The sequence below is a fragment of the Embiotoca jacksoni genome, unplaced genomic scaffold (assembly GCF_022577435.1).
Source record: "Embiotoca jacksoni isolate LCO1_2020_lvr unplaced genomic scaffold, fEmbJac1.0.p SCAF_9, whole genome shotgun sequence".
NCBI classification, from domain to species: Eukaryota; Metazoa; Chordata; class Actinopteri; family Embiotocidae; genus Embiotoca; species Embiotoca jacksoni.
In genome coordinates this window covers 14,676,468-14,696,413 of record NW_027185447.1, presented here as the reverse complement: position 1 = coordinate 14,696,413, position 19,946 = coordinate 14,676,468, and the positions used below count along the sequence as shown (strand labels likewise).

General features: G+C 40.9%; 1 protein-coding gene across 2 annotated transcripts; it reads left to right on the top strand.

Annotated features, from left to right (window-relative positions):
* Window positions 1-465: 465 nt before the first annotated feature.
* On the top strand, window positions 466-19,029 carry slc6a6a (solute carrier family 6 member 6a). 2 transcript variants are annotated; one of them, XM_069140216.1, is made up of 14 exons: window positions 466-603; window positions 5,214-5,443; window positions 5,537-5,671; window positions 7,688-7,922; window positions 8,552-8,684; window positions 9,315-9,449; window positions 10,785-10,888; window positions 11,030-11,154; window positions 12,652-12,764; window positions 13,927-14,064; window positions 14,492-14,594; window positions 15,859-15,959; window positions 16,089-16,259; window positions 17,257-19,029. In XM_069140216.1, the coding sequence occupies exons 1-14, from the start codon at window positions 536-538 to the stop codon at window positions 17,410-17,412; spliced, it is 1,947 nt and encodes a 648-aa protein (XP_068996317.1). In that variant the 5' UTR covers window positions 466-535; the 3' UTR covers window positions 17,413-19,029. The 2 variants fall into 2 exon arrangements, with proteins under 2 accessions (XP_068996317.1, XP_068996318.1); XM_069140217.1 differs by lacking the exon at window positions 466-603 and adding an exon at window positions 2,948-3,135.
* Window positions 19,030-19,946: the final 917 nt, after the last annotated feature.

Below are 19,946 nucleotides of genomic sequence, written 5' to 3'. Positions count from 1 at the left end.
TGGTCTGTTCAACCTGTGGAGAACAGAAATGTGTGCACTAAATTTCCAAGTTGAAACATTTCACAACAAATATGGTGGCGCTAGAGGAACAGACAAGGGATCACAAATGTCAGGAGGCTTCATCCTCTGGGGGTCGTGGAAATATGTACCAAATAAGCAATCCAGTTTGCTAGTAGTAGTGGACTACTCATTAGAAACTGAAAAACCCGTGCGCATATAATAATGGATCACTGCAGATGACTATTTACAAATGGGTTTAGGGGTTTGCAACTCTTCTGTCTCTTTTAGAATTGATTTACACCCCAATATGTTCATATTGACTACATATTTGTTCACTGCCACATGTTGATAAAACACGTAAATGCCACAAGGCCATCAGTCAGACAGTCAGTGGGTTCAGGTGAGGGGCAGACGGGCGGGGAGAGGCTGTCGCTTTAAGAAGTTGTTGCATGGAGAAGCTGGTGATTTTCCACTCAAACTGATATTAAACGCGCACCAGCTCAGAAACAATGCGCTCACAAAAACAATAGATTGAATGGTTTTACTCAGCGTTGAGGCTACGAAACAAGGAACGAGAGGCTGTTCAGTTAAATCGGAAGAAAGGTAATCCCCTGTTCTTTACATATAATAAATCAATAAATGGGGGTAATATTCTGTTAATACAAGAACATGTGTAATAGAACAGTAAATAGTTTGCATTTAATCAGTATTTTTAAAGGTTTTTTTTAATTTAAAATGTACTATTTTGATGTGGACAGTCAGCATACGGATTAATTTTAGTTTGATAAATTAAGATTATTTTTCACGGTAGCCTACTGTTTCCTTATTGATGCTTCCACTAAAAAAAGAAACCCTGTGTTGTAACCCTGCTTTAAACATAGCCCGAGTATATGATGTTTTGGTTATAAAAGTAAAAAGACATCGCAGTTTTAGCCTTTGAACCGGTTTCCTGTGTTTATATCTGATAACGTCCCTCGTGTCTGTTTCGATCCTGCTGTGATGCGTTCAGGCGCGCCCGGTTTTCACAGCGTCACATGTGATGTGAGGCGTGTGTGTTGTTTTGTACGTGGGGGGATATTTGTTTTTTGTCTGCTGCAGGTTCTACACGTGCACGTTCACTTCCCACAGCCACGAGGCATCCGTTGAGTGAATGCATGATTCGATACATGTTTGTTTTGAACCCGATAGGGCACTGAAGTAGGTCTGATGGACTAAGACGTTTACTAGCTTATATCTTATGCTTAGTGGCACATACTTAACCTACTTCTCTCTCCGCCCCGGCCAGTGTATGATTGATTGACATGTGTCCTTTAATAACCCCAATCCGCCCTGACAGCAGATACAAACGGAGGGGTCTTTGGACCTTTTTTTTGTTGTTGTTGTTGTTTAGCTGCAAGTGCTGAAAATAAAGTTCCCAAACTGGGGACCTGGGATCTTTAGGGGTCTATTAAGGGTTTTTGGGGACTGTCTGGAGGAAAAAGGAGAGGTTTATTTATAGTCACAATAGTTTTGCCTATTATTGATTAATAAAAGATCACTTCTACAGACAATAGGTTAATATATTAGTTTGAAATTAGTTTATGTTTGGAAATATTTGATAGCCAGGGCATAGTGTTCATAGTTCAGGCATGTTTTTATATATTAACAAACTAAAGGTTTTTCAAACCTGAAGATATTTTTTTTGTTTTTCTGCTAAATTAAAAGATTGTTTGATTTTCTTTCTCTCAGATGTCGTAGATTTATGTGATTATTGTTTTCAAATGCAACACAAAGCAGGTCACATGCACACAAACCTGATCGTCACAATATGAGCATCAATTTTGAATCCCAAAATACAAAATATGAGATGCAATAAAACCAAAACTTATGATTGTTTCAGGGAAAACATTTCAGTGAAGTGTAGTTGAAACTGAAATATACAAAACTATTGTTCCAGTTTGACATTATTCAACAATAACCAAGCCTTTTCCAAACATCACCAGGTTTTCATTTTACTTCGGGGCACTCTGTTTGCTTAGTTTGATTTTCTGAGCCATGAAAGAGGCTTTCTATCTGTTTCAAGCATCTACCTTTTAAATACAAATCCTGTGGCCGCTCATGCAAAAGATTAGACAACGTTTGTCAAAGGTTACATAACCGAAATAGTATATAGAGCATGACACTGAGCAGGATATGATGGCTTATGCCCGTGCAAAGCTAAGAGGTGTCAAAGCTGAGTGCATGATGCTTGAGTGACAGTTTGTCATCAGCTGATACTTGTCCCCAATTTAACTGTGCAAATCCTGCAGAGGAATTTATCAGTTTTTAATTGAGTGGTGCCAGCAGCAGTTGTCCAGCCATTGTGAGCTCTCGGGGCAGGGAGCAGTACTAAACAGACCATGTACAAGTAGAGGAGACACATTACCTTATTAGGCGTTGTTATAAGCTGATACTGTAGTCGTTTACATTTCACAGATAACAAACCACATGTCATGATGGAGGATGGAGGACAATGATTTCTGAATACTATCACAGCACACTTCTGAAGAAGCTTGGAAGTGGTGTGGGTGCTTTTTATGAAACTGAGCTTCAAATGTCAGTGCTGTTTGAGTGTGCAAGAAAAAAGACACTCAAACTCACAATGCTGCCTTCAATTCATCCATTTGTACCAGATCATAATTCAAGACCAACCCCCAGTAAAGGAGCAGTTCAGCCTTTCTCCTCCTCTGAAATGTCCTCTGTGTCTCCAACATGAATAAGAAGTGTGTGTGTGTGTGTGTGTGTGTGTGTGTGCGCGTGCGCGCGTGCGTGCGTGTGTGTGCGCGCGCGTGTGTGTGTGTGTGTGTGTGTGTGTGCACGCTGCTTGTGTGACACACACTCATCCCCCCCACCACTCGGCTGTGTGTGTGTATTTCTTGTGGGCAGGGAGTAGTTGGAAGTGGAAATTTACAGTCTCCCACGTTGGTACCTGAGTTGTCTGTCACAGCGAGGCTGCGTCCAATCTCCACTTTGGATTAATTGTCTTTAGCAAAGGGGCGGGCCCTGCTGTCAGCTCCACTTCTTGTGACCCTTGTCGGCATAAAGGCATTCAGTACAGAGGAATGGTGACAGCTGAGGGAGAGGAACACTATACATAATCGCAGCCATGAAGGAAATGTAAGTTTTCTTTATTGCTTTGCTGGAAAGGAGACTTGATTTTACTTGGTTTCCATGAGTTTAGATATGTGTTTCTACTTCAATGACCTGAAATATAGTCAGATTAAAAGCAGTGCAATGTTTTGTTTTATATTGTAAAAGACTTTGTATATTTAAAGGTAAAGTGGAAGAATTTCAAATTGGCTTTATTCTTGTTTTTTGTGATTCATATTGACAAGAAAAAGAAAGAGACTCATTTTACAGTTATCATTGAGAGTTTTCAGCCAGTCCCATGTTCTCTATTTTTTTTTAAATTTTTTTTTTTTATAAGGTTAAGGAATTTCTAGTCAAGTATGCGTGGGTTGAGTCCCAAGGACAGGTTGCCTTAAGTCTTATCTGGCAGGCAGACAGCTTCCAGGTGAAAGCTACCCTGAGCAGACCTGAGTAAAAGGAGGGAGAGAAGGAGAGAGGGAGAGAGAGAGGGAGGGAGGGAGGTAGAGAAAGAGAGAGAGGGAGAGGGAGGGAAGGAAAGAGGGAGAGAGGGAGAGAAAAAACAGGATGAGAAACAGAGTGGGCAAGAACTGATCCAGTTATGTAAGCAGGTTTGAGAATGGAAAGCAGTTGACTTGTCATGCATAACAGGAAGAGAGAAATCCTAGAAAATGATGGGACCCGGTGTGTAAACAGAGTTAATTAAGTGAGGAAACACATAATTCCCAGCAGGATTATGAGAGAAGCTTGGTTGCTGGTAGAAGTGTTCATTCATGAGAGGGCAAAGTTGTTATTATTACTGTGATTATTGTTATTCAAAGTAACTCTGAGTCGTTTTCCCAAGTATTTATAAAGTTCTTATTGTCCATTTTAAATTGTTCTACTTGTTCTCAACAAGAGCTGATGAATCTTTTGAAGAGCTGACTTTCTGTACAACATGTTCTTTTGTCTGAGCTTTGATGAATAACACAATCTAGATTCTTTGTATTGCCGGTAGGTTAAGGGGAAGTATTTGATGTTGCTCTACCAACTTCTCTATTTGAAACAAACTTGAAAGAAAAGGAAGCCTTTCTCAGTGGAATTCTAATTCATCTCCTATTTTACAATTAATTATAGCTTCTGTCTTTTGTTCTTTATTACAGTACATGCCGGCTGGGAGCTTAAATTATATTCAGCCCAGATGTGTTTTACGTAGTTATTCCTGTCCTATTAGGGATTCTTTTCTTCTCTTTGGCTCATGTAGGGAAATGGGATACCCCGGGCAGTAATAACAAATCCTGTCTTTCTTGGAAAGGTGGTTTACAGTGTAAACACTCAAGTGAACTTAAGTCGTCGTAACTTCCTGAGAGTAGCCAACGCTTTGGGAATGCAGACAGATAGCTTCCTCTTTAAATTTGGATAATGTTGCCGACCCGTTGCTGATACGGAAGCATAAGAAAAAAAGCCAAAGGAAAAACTCAACGCCTTCAGTTCATGCGGCGTCTTCAAGGCGTGTAGCGTTCCCAACCGTTCCCTTCCTTTTCCTTCAGTGACAATGTGCCCCCCTCTGAGCAGAAGATCCACTATGAGTCAGGGTCAGGTTGGAAAACAGGGAGCGACATGTACAGCTAATCAAAAACACTGGTGTGAATGTGCGCTAATGTGTTTTGGGTACTGTTTTAGCATGATGGACCGCGTCGTCCGTAAAACATTGAGTCAGAATAAGAAACTCGGCAGGTATTTTCACTGTCTAATTGTTCCAGTATACTCTGCGTTGCAGTGTGTGTCACTTGTTAAATGGTGGAAGTTGTTTTATGACTAACTTTTCTTGCACAAGCCCATCGACGTGCAGTATTTTTCACTTTCTAAATTCACTCGTTTTAAAAGCAAATCGCCTCCCCAAACATTTTCACAGTCTGAATGACCTCCGTGCATCGGTTGCTCAGATTAGCAAGATTAACAGCATTGTACTGAATATCATGTGCTCACACAGCAAGCTGTAACGCAATCAGGGGACAGCATTATCCCCCTAATGCTCCTCTCTATCTGTGCATTGTGCATTATGCCTTCGTCCTCCCTGTCGCCGTCTCTGTCTCTCCATTTCACCTCTTTCTTTTTGCCGTCTGCAGCATGGCACAAAAAGAGAAGCTCCAATGCCTGAAGGACTTTCACAAGGACACCCTGAAACCTTCACCAGGGAAGAGCCCAGGCACGCGGCCCGAGGATGAGGCTGAGGGCAAGGCTCCTCAGAGGGAGAAGTGGGCCAGTAAGCTCGACTTTGTCCTGTCTGTGGCCGGAGGCTTTGTCGGATTAGGAAACGTCTGGCGTTTCCCTTACCTTTGTTATAAAAATGGTGGAGGTAGGCCGAAGATACATTTCAGATCTGAGAGTTTTATATCAGACAAGGTGATCATGGCAAGAATGTGTCTTGATTCCTTTATGCATTTCACAGGTGCGTTTCTCATCCCTTACTTCATCTTTCTGTTCGGGGGTGGCCTGCCCGTGTTCTTCCTGGAGGTCGCACTGGGCCAGTACACCTCGGAGGGAGGCATCACCTGCTGGGCCAAACTCTGCCCCATCTTTACAGGTCAGTCCAAACACATAGGCACACTCATCTTCACCCACAGAAAGACAAATAGAAGCTCCGTATCGAGACGCAAATCTTCCCTGACAAGATTATTTAATATTTAACGCCGAGTAAAAGCTTCATTTGTCGGACAAGATTTCTGCCCTCTTTTTGTTCCGGTTTCATCTCCGCCTCATTAGTCAGCTTTTTGCTGTATCAGCAAAGCATGAGATAAAAATTGAAATTACCAAACCTGCAGTATCATGGTGGATGAGCAATATTTGTTGACTGTAATAAATACACGCGTATACATGCATGTACAAACACGTATGTATACATACACAAATACAATCACCACTTGATTGAAGACTCTTTAAAACACAAAGTCATCCTTGTATTGCAGATTTGGTAGGTGTAATGGACTGATGAGTTTAATGGTTTCCATGGAAACAGACTATCTGGAAAAAGAAAACATTAAGTTGCCAAGCAGTGGGTTCAGTTTCATACGGCAGGTCTGCATGAAAATATCATTTTGTTGACACGGAGCTGCAATGTGGATCTACTGGTTTTGTTTTAGTATATGGGATCTATAATTCCTGTGCGTCCTCTTGTGACAGCGTTGTCACGGTAGCATTCTTTCACCAGTTTCTTGACCTGAGATTACCGCTAATTACTGATACTCTGAGCAACTGTTGGGCTTTCTTATGTGCAGCCCTTTACCTTTGAGTGACAGCTGTAGACAAGCACTGAGGCACCGCACCCTCAGCAGCAGCTGCAATACTCGTACTCGTGTTCACATAAGGGACGTCCCATGAAAAGAGAGGAAACTGTGCGGCACAGATCTCTGACAGCTGCTGAAGGTCCGCGCCATTCAACGAGAGCTGAGGTGGCTTTCTGTCCATCTGCTGCAGCGTCTGGCACAGCTGAGAGAAAAAGTCCACAAGTGGCTGCTACACTGACCAATCACAAATCTTCCCATTGTTCCCCACACCTTCACATGTTTTTCTCAAATGGCCTGTCCAGGACTTTACTCATTGCTCACACACACACACACACACACACACACACACACACACACACACACACACACACACACACACACGCCAAAGCATTAACTTGTCTATCAGTTTGCATTCAGAATGTGGGAATGAGGAGGTGGGGGCAACAGAGATGATGAGTTTAAAAATACTCTGGAGTGGTGGAAAAGCACTGGGGATTTCTGTGTCCAGGTTCGTGGCAAAGTCATCTAAAAATAACAAAAACACTGAAGACACTAGAACAGTAGTTCATCTGGGCCAAACTTAAGACTTTTCCCCTCATTTGGAGTCAGCTGTTATTTATGCTTGTGATAGCCCGTGACCAAACTCCGTATCATTGCTGGGCGCGGTTGGTTGTGTTTAGAAGTGCACTCGATTTGGGCCTATAACTGCACCCAGTGGGGATGACACCAATGACTACACTTCTCAGCTTCCTGGAGTGATGCAGAAGTTAAACCAGTGGCAGTCAGAAAGCTGTGATATTTTTATATTGTCTATGAATCACATAATTGTACATGGAAGAAGTTGCTTGTAGTAAATCCACAGAGAATTACCATCCAACCCTGTGGTTCTTCTCAGCTCTTCAGAGCTTTACAGATTCTTTGAACTCACTGCTTTGATTTCCTGTTTTGGCTCACTCACTTCGCTTCTCAGAGGTGTTTCTGGCCACAGCTGACAGTTTTAAACAACTGATAGACACCGTAAACAACTAAATGGAGAACGTAGTGGAACATTTAACAGCTAAAGTGCCAGAGGTATTGCTCATTAGCTGGTAGAGATCAAAAACAGAACTAAAGAGAGTAGATTAAGTATCAACTTACTGAATTGAAACTGTTTGTTGTGTAAATAGCCTCGTATGCTAAATGAAGGTGATGATATTGAATATTTATGTTGTGTTAACGGAATGTTTTTGCTGACTAAAGTGGTAAAATAAACAGCTGTTTAGGGTAATATCTTGAGCTGATATTAAAATTTGGCCTCCCCCTTGTTCTGTCTCCAGGTATTGGCTATGCTTCTATCGTGATCGTATCTCTTCTGAACATCTACTACATCGTGATCTTGGCCTGGGGACTCTACTACCTGTTTCAGTGCTTTCAGCCTGAGCTCCCCTGGGCAAAATGCAATCAGCCCTGGAACACAGATCAGTGTATAGAGGACACAGTCCGCAAGAACAAGACCTTTTGGCTGGCAGCCAACATTACCAACTTTACCTCCCCTGTCACCGAGTTCTGGGAGTGAGTATTCACCAACAGCATGCCTCACACACACACACACACACACACACACACACCAGCACTCACTCCGATGTGAATACACTAAAGTAACACCGGCTCTTTATCTTGTTTGCGTCAATGTGTTTGAACAGGCGCAATTCCTAAAAGGCTACAGTTTGCTTTTATAAAGCACTGGTCCGTCACATATTTTTTATAAACTTTATTTGTACTGCTCTGTTTACATGTTTAATGCAGCTCAAAGTTTCAAATTAAACTGAGGCTGCAACCTGAGATCCCATTTTGCTCATGTCCATTTGCTTTGTGACATGTTTAAATCTAATGGAAATTCATCACAACAAATGCTACTAAACACGAAGAGGGCTAAATATGTAAAGGTTCCAGGTTCAGAGCCTATCTTAATAGTTCTCTCACCAGTTTAGTATTCAGGCTCTGAACAGGTGTGAGCAGCTGAACAGTACAAACAGTTCAAGTCATGAGCCTGTTTCATTTCTTTTATTGTCCTTTTATTAGTGTCTCGTGGTCTACAGTTGTCACGTGACCTAACATCCATGTGTGCGTTTGAAATGTAAAACATAACCTCTTCTGTCTTCAGCTCCACAAACTGTTATATGTCCCTGTTTCCTCTGCAGACGCAACGTACTGAGCATCTCTTCTGGGATTGAAGACATAGGGCCCCTGAAGTGGGACTTAGCCCTGTGTCTCCTGGCAGTGTGGGTTATCTGCTTCTTCTGCATCTGGAAGGGAGTCAAGTCCACTGGGAAAGTGAGTGCCGAGGCGTAGAACATCCTGTCCTTATTGTGTTGCCTGGATGCTGTTTGGCCTTTACTTTTTACCTCAACCAGCCAGTGACAAAACACTGTTGCTCAGAGAAAACCTACATGCTTGGAAACAGGGTTAATTCAGTTGATTTAGAGACACAAGCCTCCACGTTGTCCTGGAAGTCACTTCTTGGCCAGACACACTGTCGGCTGTAAACAGTTGACTACCGCTCCTTAGCACTGTCTTTGTTTCTGTTAGTGGGACAGAAATCGGGCCGGAGCCAACAGGAGCAGCTCTTTTGAGGAAAATGTTCAACACTATTAAGAAGTCTTTGGAGATTTATTTCTCTGTTTAATGAAAAGTTGTTTGTTGGGACAAATGTGCCTTAAAAAAAAAATCTAATTTAATTTTCAACAAGATTGCAATTTATAAAGTGAAAAGCTTGTTTACCTGCGTCATGCTATATTGGGCATGCATCACAAATCTTTGTGTAGAGCAAAATTGTCATCACATAATAAGAACAATGTTTCTTTTGTTCTGCAGCTCTTATTCTGTTATATCTCAACAGTAATGAGTCACAAGTTTCTAACTGCTGAGTCGTGTTTTACCTAATAATTCCTTTGTCCTGTCTAGGTGGTGTACATAACAGCAACTTTCCCATTTGTGATGCTTATCGTGCTGCTAGTGCGCGGTGTGACCCTGCCTGGGGCATCAGAGGGGATAAAATTTTACCTTTACCCTGACCTAACCCGCCTGAAGGATCCAGAGGTAGGATCAACAACTCTTAACTGGTAAAGTACTGGAAGCAGCTAGTTAGCTTAGGTTGGCATAACCAGAAAGAGCTGGACCTGCTTTGTTGAAGAGAAACAAAAGTCACCCAGCAGCACCTCTGTCTTCGACACAATATTTGATGTTTGTTTAAACGGAACAATCAAGGTGTAAAACATTTTGTCAATTATGAAAGACTTCAGGAAGTGAAAACAATTGTTAGAAATAACTTTGGAGCTGATGGTAGATGGATTTTACCAGCTGCTGTTAATGACTTCATATTTAATGTACACACAGGAGTGATCAATCCCTCATCTAAGTCCAGGGATCGCTAATTCACTGCAGTTTCAATTTGTTATGTTATTTCTCATGAATGATTGGATATTCAAATCAACCAAAGTCTATGATGTTCATGAGTTTTAAGATAGAATTATTAACATTGCTCCTTCACTACCGAGATTCCAGGCATCATAAATGTTCTGTTTTGGATATTTTCTGTTCTGTCTTCATAGAGGCATAGCTAATGTGGAAAATGTAGCTGTGGTCCCAATATTTTCATAGTAATAATGGATAAGATGACTTGTTGCATGTGAAAAGTATTTCCTCCACCGATGAACACATTGCTTTACAGAGCTTTAGCATCTCTCAGCTCATTGTTTTGGTTTTACAGCTCACAGCTCTTTTTGTTTTGGTAAAACTTTCCTGATGTTAATATTAGCCTTATGTTCATCTGGTGACTAGCAGCATGCCTCCATACAAATGCTAATGTTGTTTCATATTTGTTGGATATCCAAATAACTAAACGGTTGCTAATAAGTTCACCATATCAGCTGTAAAGGTAATGAGAGGACAATGTGTTTACAGCATATTTTTACTGCCCCTCAGTGCTCCCGAAATATAAGTTGTTGCAGGTCAACTTGGTATCACTCCAAAGCATGGAATACACCTGCCAGTCCACTTGAGGAGTCGGTGTCAAAGCTTACTCGACTAGGCATCGAAATTCTTGTGGTACAGGAAAACAAAACTACATGAAAATACTAGTGGCGAGGTTTAGGAACAGAAGCCATGTGGTTAAGGTTTAGCACGAACAAATATTTGGTTAGGGTAAGGCAAAGATTTCTTTAAACAAATGCCTGCTGCTTTTCCATGAACTCAAACTCTGGCCTCTGGGATGAAAGTCAGGCAAATGATCTGTCTAACCTCCCAATGAGAATTCAGCTCCTTTATACTTTAAAATGAGCCTCACTGAGGTCACTTTGACACACGGTCCCCTAGTGGACTGGAAGATGTGTTACACGCTTTGGCATAATGCTAGGCTGTGCATATTTATTTCAGGTGTGGATTGATGCAGGAACCCAGATTTTCTTCTCCTATGCCATTTGCCTGGGTGCCATGACGTCACTGGGGAGCTACAACAAATACAAGTACAACTGCTACAGGTGAGTTGTGTTTCCGCTGGGGGGAGTGGGACTGTAGTAGTGACCGTAACTCGTATCAGAGACGGTTGCGTGAAAAGAAAATGGGAACTTCGGTTCCGCCTGTGTTCATTAACAAACCTCCATGACATATGTGTGACATAGGGACTGTTTGCTGCTGGGAGGCCTCAACAGCGGTACCAGTTTTGTGTCTGGCTTCGCAATATTTTCCGTCCTGGGCTTCATGGCACAAGAACAAGGGGTGGACATTGCCGATGTGGCAGAGTCAGGTACGAGGGTCCAAGGTGATGGCAGCAGTGATGGTGGGCGCTGCTGCCACAAAAAACGAAAAAAGAAATATATATACAATTCGGTACATACAAATTTTGAGCAAAAGTCTCAGAAACTATGATGCTGAAATGTAGAGGTATCGGCAATTGCACACTCCTTGGAAAAAAAAAAAGGCTTAAAAAAACAGTTGTTACTTTACGTTACGTTTTCTGAGGACAGATTACATCGCATTGGTCCAGTGTTGTGTGTTTTAGCTACACAATGAACTGCGGTGTTAAAGAGCTCCTGCTCTTCCTCCTCCTCCTCCTCCTCAACATCATTATTACAGGTGTTCACTGGCACCAGGTGTCCACATGTCCTTCACTCAACCTGCTTATGTCATTCAGTAGCTTTACATCTTTCTGACCAGGGACATTGCTAAGAGGATTGGCACCGTACTGTATGTTCTTTACTGTGTGTGCACTGGCACCCTGAGGTGATATTTCTGACGAGCAGCACTGCAGTGTAAGCCCCAGTTCTGTTAACAAGCTGTGGATCTCCTGATGTGGACGCCACCGGTTCTGTTTCTGTCTTTTCCATGTGGACTTTGAAGGATATGCGTCTTCTTTTAGCATGCCTGCTCTGTTCACTTAAAATCTAAGTTTTGTTATCTTGAATATAATCACATGAAATCAAGCTACAGTTGTGTGACAATGACAGTAATTCTGTGGTGGCTACATGCATACTCTATCACATGTGAGAACACAGAACCATAATTCATAAATTAAAGCATATTTTTCCTCTGTTTGAGAAATGACCTGCATTTTGTTCAGCTGTTTAAATGAGGCACTAGTTTATGTGATTGATGACTGTCTCTCATGCTCTAACTATATCCTGTTGGTTTGGTTCATGACTTTGCTCAATTCCATGTCTACCTTGTTTAGATTAGATTAAGCTTTATTGTCTTTGCACACAGTAAGTACCAAAATGCAGTGCAGCATCTGACAGATAATAAGTACATCTAGAGATAAAGATTAACTAATGTTTAGAATGAACAATAGACCAATGTCAAAACAATATATAAAGTGCAAAGCAGCTGTAAAGTCAGTATGTAACTGCACAAACAGAGCACAGTAGAACAGTTTGCTATGTCATAGAAACAGTGGCCAGTTATATAATATGTGCTGTGTAATTGACACAATGTACACAGTGGAATATTTTTGTTCTGCAAGTAAACGCATAGAAGACACCCTTAGCATGACAAAAACCCGTTAAGGAGAGTTTCATTTCCTTATAGCTGCTCAACAAGTATGACCAACAAACAACAGATTTATCCCATCTCTGTCTTGTTGGCCTCATTAGATCACATTTCCTTTCTAGCTCAGTATTTAAATTTTTTTTTTTTTTTTTTTTTTTTTCGATTCCCTCACAGTGTGTCGTCCAGGCTTAAATCAGATAGAAAATGTTAATCCTGTCCTCTGCCCCTTCTCCCCGTCCCTACTCTGTGCTCCCTCCAGGTCCCGGCTTGGCCTTCATCGCCTATCCCAAAGCTGTGTCCATGATGCCGATGCCAACCCTATGGGCCATCCTCTTCTTTATCATGCTGCTTCTTCTGGGCCTCGACAGCCAGGTCAGTGTTTTCACTGTCGCTGTGGTGTTAAGCTATGCACAGAATAGTTGTTTGGTGTAGCGACCATTAATTTAAGATGAACACCTCCAGGATCCCATGAGTTTGTTGGCTCCTGCCAGCCGCAGTCTGTAAAATACATTTAGCGTCTCTCTGATCCATATCTCATGTCTCCGAGGTATCCGATAACTGCCAGAGAAAGAAAAGCAAACTGCTTATAGAAAAGCATTTTACTACAACACTTGACTGCTCTGTGTGAGGATTATAGCACCTTTGATACCCTGTAGTACCACAAATTAACTTTTTAGAAGTTGGTGAATGTTTGCCAAACATTCAATTAGTAAAACTCATTATAATTGCTTGCATGCAAGGCTGCCTCACTTTGAAACGAAGCAGAGCTTTGATTAAGACAAGATAATCTAAGTAGACAAAACATGAGTGTATGCCCAGGGGATTCTAGGACTATATCACATTTCCTGCCTCCAAGTGTAATTCTACTCCTGTGCTAATAACTCAGTCCTGCATATGGGCAGCAACTCGTCCCAGCCAACTGCGAGATCAGGCTCTAAATTTGTGCACATGTAAATACTTGTGCAAGTGCAGCTATTTCCATGAGAAATGATGTGCGTGTGCGCGCGTGTGTGCGCGCGCATGTGTGCGTGCGTGCGTGTGTGTGTGTGTGTGGTGGGTGCAGTCTTTCACCATAAATTTCATGCACATTTGTAGTCGTGAATGCCATATATTGTTAACGTCGCTCACACATACATGCCAGTGTTATGTAAGGGTTTTTTGTTTTAGTGGTTTTGCGCAACAAAAGAGTATGCTCTTGTTGCATAACGATAGACAGGAACAATCTCATAACTTTTGTTATGACATTATGTAGCTTATGAGGCAATAAGGAGACACTGGGGAGCAAGAGCGTTGCACAGACAAGGAGACGGAGACAGTGATTCACTGTTGTTTTGTTTCTGTTGTGTCTTGGTAGCAACAAACCAATGTTGCAGAGAGGAGCCTTGTTTCAATTCTCATTACAGCCCAACAAAGACAGCTCTTATTCTCTAATCGCTGGTTTGTAGAGGCAACACAAGAGCTGCTTGCACACAGAGAGACACATGTATTATTTTTTATCCCTCTGAGAACTTAATAGTTGCTTTTATCTCCACAGTTTGTTGAAGTTGAAGGACAAATCACCTCTATTGTGGATCTGTATCCAGACCTCCTCAGGAAGGGTTACCGGCGAGAGATCTTCATAGCCGTGATGTGTTCCATGAGCTATCTCCTGGGCCTCGCCATGGTAACAAAAGTAAGTTGAACAGAGTCTCCCTCCACGTTCTCACTTCTGCTGCTTATCCTGTTTAGAAAAGGAAAAGAGACTCTTTGTATTTGGATCAACAGCAGAGATAACGCCACAGATTTTCCACATGCCTGTCTGCTGCTGCATTGTTACAACCAAATATGGCTTCCTACCACATTCGCCACTCACATCCTGTATGTCTGAATGGAACAATTTGGAATGCAGTTTTCCATTTAGCAGTTAACGTTTCAGTTGTTTCAGTGACGTCTCAGCACCTGTTGAACTCTGCCTCTATTGGTGAGGTGCCAGCATTCCTGTGTCCTGCTTTCAACATGCCCACCCAATCTGGTTTAATGCTCCCTTCTATCTCTGTGACCTTCTTTTTTGCCACACACATCAGAGAGATAATTAATGCAGCTTTCTGTCTTTTTTCCAGGGTGGCATGTATGTGTTTCAACTCTTTGACTACTATGCAGCCAGCGGTGTGTGCCTTTTGTGGGTTGCATTCTTTGAATGCATTGCTGTAGCCTGGGTTTATGGTAAGTGGAAACGGCTCTATAAGACATAGGTGTCTGTGGTGTTGTGTATAATTTTTCAAAGTAATGATCCAGAAGAGTTGAGTAAAAAAAGGCCTAAATGATCTCCATGCTAGTAAACAAAGGTGTCCTTGTTGGGCTTTTTTTTTTTTTACACTTCAGTAGTAAATAAGTTTAACTGCAAGGGTGTGTTGAGGGAATGTAGGGACGGAGTTGGACCCCTGCTAGATTGTGATTGGCCGTCCAATTGCCTCCCACCATTATTAATGAGAGAAGAGCATTTCACCTAAAGAAAAAAAACTTAAATGGAGTGAAAGCGATGCTGCATTGTCCTTGCTAATGCTGCTGTCATTGAATCACACTGAACCTTTTATCAATTACTTTTTCATTGGTGGAAAATGTGACCTAGATCAGGGGTTCCCAACCTGAGGGTTGGGACCAATTAACGGGTCACAATCTGATACCCGAGAAGGGTTTTTCTGCAATCCAATGTTTCTCCAGGTTTTTAAAACAAGATCCTTAATGTTACATAATGTTAATGTAAAGCAGAAAATGACCATAATGTATACTGTAGGTCTCAGTTACGGGCTCTATTTCAGGTTGTTTTAACTTTGTTTGAGAAATCACTGTGGCATGGTGGACCAGTCTAAATACAAAACACTAATGAGCCTCGGCTGACGAAATGAACAATGAGGAGACAACACACTTTTTAGTTGAACTGCTTATTGCTCATAAACATATGAACCTATAGCAGGGTGTCGTGAGTACACATTCCTTAGTGGGTCACTTGCCAAAAAATGTGAGAACCAGTGTTCTTTATTTGTCAGAGACTTTGCTCATTAATTAACATAAAAGAGAAAAACTGGAATACAAAAAACAAACAATCTTACAAATGTGCAAAGGATCATGTATGCATGAGGCAGTTTAGCACAGCACACTAGACACGACAATGTAAAGAACTACGATCAATAATCAGTCGGGAAAGATGAGTGATGACCCACTAAGATAGTTTTAACAGGTTAAGACAACACTGTTTATACTCTGATATGTAGCACATGACCCAGTGGAAACACTGTATATGCTCTAGTTAATGGCAAACAGGAGGTATAAGAGCTCATAAACCTGATGATTTCCGCAGATACAGGTATGAAGGTCGTTCTACAAAAACAATAACAACATGGGTACAGTAGAGACTGATGGTATCTGGCAAACTTTGCAGAAACATTGACACTCACTGTATTCTCTTTATTCTCTTTGTGTTTGACAGGCGTTGATAATTTCTATGACGCAGTTGAGGATATGATTGGCTACAGACCAAACCCATGGATGAAATGGAGCTGGACCATAATCACTCCTGTCCTCTGCATGGTGAGAGATCACAGTGTCACTTTATTGCGTTGGAGATACTGTCGTTGATGTCGTGACAAATGTTGATATGTTCAAGGTCAATGGGAGGTGCACAGCTCCTACTAAATGCTTCATGTGTTTGTGTCCCAGGGCTGCTTTGTCTTCTCCCTGGTGAAGTACAAGCCCTTGACCTATAACAAGGTGTATTTGTATCCTGACTGGGCCATCGGTCTGGGCTGGTTTTTGGCTCTGTCCTCCATGATCTGCATCCCGATGGTGATGGTCATCAAGATCTTACAGTCTGAGGGACCTCTGATTGAGGTGAGCTGACATTGTGTTTTTAAAGGAATCTTTTCAGCAGAGATTTAGCTGAGAAGATTGATATTCCTCTTATGCCAGTACCTTAAATATGAACCCTCTGAAGACTTCAAACACTGTAGACCCCATGAAGCAACTGCAAGTCACTTGTGGTCGCTATTGTTGGCTAACATTAACGAGAATTCATTGTCCAGAGAAACAGCCGGAGCTAAATGCCTTTGTAATTAATAGACAACAAAACTCTTCCTGAAAACACTTGAAAGTGTGCATTTTACTATTTTTCTTTTTCAAATAAAACTTGCCAAACCATCAGTCACTGTGGTCAGCTACATAACAATAACAGCTCCCAGCCTAAGATGATGATCTGGTAGAAAGCATGCAAAGAGATTAGCTTGCTTGCATTTCTGCTTGCTGGGTTGACCCTGTTGGTTATATGGTTATGGGTCCCAGGCAGGCCAATCAAAACAGACACGTGTACAAACCTACTGCTTTTTGAAGGTAATTATGAAATTATTTTCAGAAGGACCACTTGAGCCAGCCCCCAGTGGCCCTCAGTGGTATTGTCTTTCAAAGGCACTTCTGTCATGGCATCACTTTTTGAACCTGGAAGCTGTTCAGTCTGTGCATGACTCGTGCCCGGTAGGTCGTTCGAACATAAGGTTTTCAGGCTAACTGTCCCCCCCCCCCCCCCCCCGCTCCCATTTATGCTTGATGCTGAGCTAATTGGAGGCCGCTGCAGCTCGATATTTAATGTGCAGACGTGAATAGTGTCGATCTTAATTGGCATAAAAGAGACTTAGCAAATTTCCCTAAACTTACATTTTATTTTTTTACTAAAGAAGGCCGGGTGTATCAATTGAAACATCTCACTCTGTTAAACAAACATGGCTGGAATGTTTGCACAATTACTGATGTTTGCCATTTTAAACTCAATAACTGGAATTTGAATCCGCCCCGTTTCTGTTTATCATTAGTCTAATGTCTCATCTCCTTCCCTCAGAGAATCAAAGCAGTGGCAGCCCCAGCGAAGTCAGGCGTGAGCTCTCGCCCGAAAGAATACAACCTGAAGGGCAGCGAGCTGACACAGCCCCTGGACCCAAACGGGAACAATGGCTTGATCAAGCCCACCCACACCATTGTAGAAACAACGATGTGAGCGCTCTCTGTGAGAGGAATAAGATTGATGTGCTTTCTGTTATTATCATATTTGCTAACTTTGATAATGGTAGGTTTACATTGTCCAATATATTCACGTTAGCGATACTCTGGTTTGATTTCTATGAGGAGAGTTATATATTATTGTTGTAATTTTTTTCTCTTGTAATTTTTTTTATTTTTTACTATATTGATATTGTTGATGTTACAAATGTTGTTGCTGTAGTTGGCACTGATCTCAGCTTAGGCAGTATTTTGAGATAGAACATGTTCAATGTTTACTTCCTTTCTGTTAATTCCGGAGGGATGAAGAATTTGCTTATTTTTTGGTGTGATAGGTGTAAAGAGGAAATTCTCACTTCACATAAATTCAGTCAACTAAATGAGCAATTAATCATGACAAAGGTAGAAAACATCTAAACACCCTCACCTGAACGTGGCCGTCCCGTTGCCCCAGCTAACGTCTAATCTCTTGTTGTTGTTTTTCATCCTACAATGAAAATGAATGTACCTCCGCCAGCGGCAGAAGCGAGCCACCCACATCTCTGAGTACATATCCAGAACATGTTAAGTGGCAATATGCAGTGTATAGAGTTAATATTGCTTGACATCCTTTACGTTATAAGTTGAACAAGGCCATGGCCAAATACTGTGAGAAATGCATTCATACGAAGATCCATCTGTCCAGTCAAAGTAATAAAAAAAGAAAAAACAGTTAGGAAAGAAAAGGTAAGGAGAAAAGGGAAGTGGCATTTTTTTAGTATTTGTACACTGCCTGTGTGACTACTATAGTCAGTCCCAGTGCATTTATTGAAACCTCTCTTTGCACTTTATATGTCGTTTCACCTTTACTGTAGTATTTTGTTTTTATTGTTGCAACGTATTGCAGATACATTTGCAACACATTTTAGGAAATATTTTTAGCTTCTAACTTTTTGATATTGTAAACTTTGATATACAGTATCTAGTTGTTTCCTTGCTCAGACAATGACAAACTAGAGCAAAGATCTGACATCAAACATTTGGATTTAACTATTAGTGGCATCTGTGACAACATAACAAAAGGTAAAAACATTAGATTTTTCTAAACAACCTGACAGCTTTCTCCGTTGTGCTCATGTCAGTAGCAGCTGTGCTCTGCAGAACTACCACTGGATTCTAGTTTGTAATGTTTGGTTATATTTGTATTGTAGAATTTGACTTGTTTGTAAATCACATATGCCTTTTTGTAACAATTTTATACTGCACATCATCTAAACACCATCACCGATTCATTATTTTACTGAAAGCTCACCAATGTGTTTTCTAAATATAAATTTCTGTGCGCCCAGATTACATTCTTCAGTGTGCAATATTCAATGAAGCAGTGGCATTCTCTGCTCATTCAAAATGCATGATGATAACAATGGAACAACTTGCAAAAACTTCACGAAATCAGAAATTCTTTTCTTGTAGCATGTGCGGGAGCCACTGCAGTACCGTGCTGCTTTCTCCATTAAGAACCTTATGCTTGTTGGAAATTCAACTGTACCAAAGTATTTTTGTCTCACAGTTATCCCCTTTGAGATGCACATTGCATCATTTCTTTATAGATTAAATAAATATCTTTTTCTTTGGAGTTATTTGTGTTTTTTTTTTTTTTTTTTAATATAAATGCCTCTGAGAAACTTAATCTTATACCTGCACAGCGGAGAAATGTCCATCTATACATCTGACACTGTTTAAGGCTAAAATTAATGATTATTTTTGTTATTGTTAATATTTTCTATTATTTTCTTGATCAGCCTATCAGTTGTTTGGTCTTTAAATGTCTGAAAATTTTGAAAAATAGTGAACAGTGAAGCCAAAAGTACAGCCTAAAATGTCTTGTTTTGTGACGAACAATGGTCTACAACCAAAAGTTTTTCAGTTAATAATCATAAGGAACTAAAGGAACCAGAAAATACTCACGTTAAGAAGATGGAATTAGAAAATTTTAGCATTTACCATAAAAAAAAAAAAAAGACTCAAAACACTATTAGAATAGTTGGCAGTTAATATTCTGTCGATCAGCGAATTGATTGATTGAAAAATTATTGCAGCTTCAATATACTACATACACTTCTGAACACTTGCACATTAATCCAATCCAATCATTGTGCCACAATGTCTTCTGTAGTTATTATTCATGAAGCCAATGATGTTCATATTCTTCCTTTCACATACATACATACATTGAGACGACATACAATCAAAAACCGAACATCATGAGCTTCATAAAGATAGATGTTGTTGCAGGGCTGTGATGTACCTAATAAAGTGGCCACAGTGATTCTTAATTAATGAGGCTGAAACAATCACTACAACTGACATGTAGGAATAAAGTACTTGTAAAATATTCATTGGTTCCAACACAGTGGAAGTTGGAGGGTAATCACCTATGCAGTGGGGTGGAGTTTAGCCTGCTGAGTCGTGTATACAGTAGATACACTGCTGTAAACCTCATGTTGTATGCATTTTCTTTCAGCTTCCGATAGCTACACTTCTGTGTCATTG

Excerpts from the sequence above, each read along its gene's own strand:
- slc6a6a (XM_069140216.1), top strand. The coding sequence starts at position 536 with ATGGTTTTACTCAGCGTTGAGGCTACGAAACAAGGAACGAGAGGCTGT. Across the intron at positions 8,685-9,314 it reads GAGTCAAGTCCACTGGGAAA|GTGGTGTACATAACAGCAAC; the intron begins GTGAGTGCCGAG and ends TGTCCTGTCTAG. Across the intron at positions 14,065-14,491 it reads GCCTCGCCATGGTAACAAAA|GGTGGCATGTATGTGTTTCA; the intron begins GTAAGTTGAACA and ends TCTTTTTTCCAG.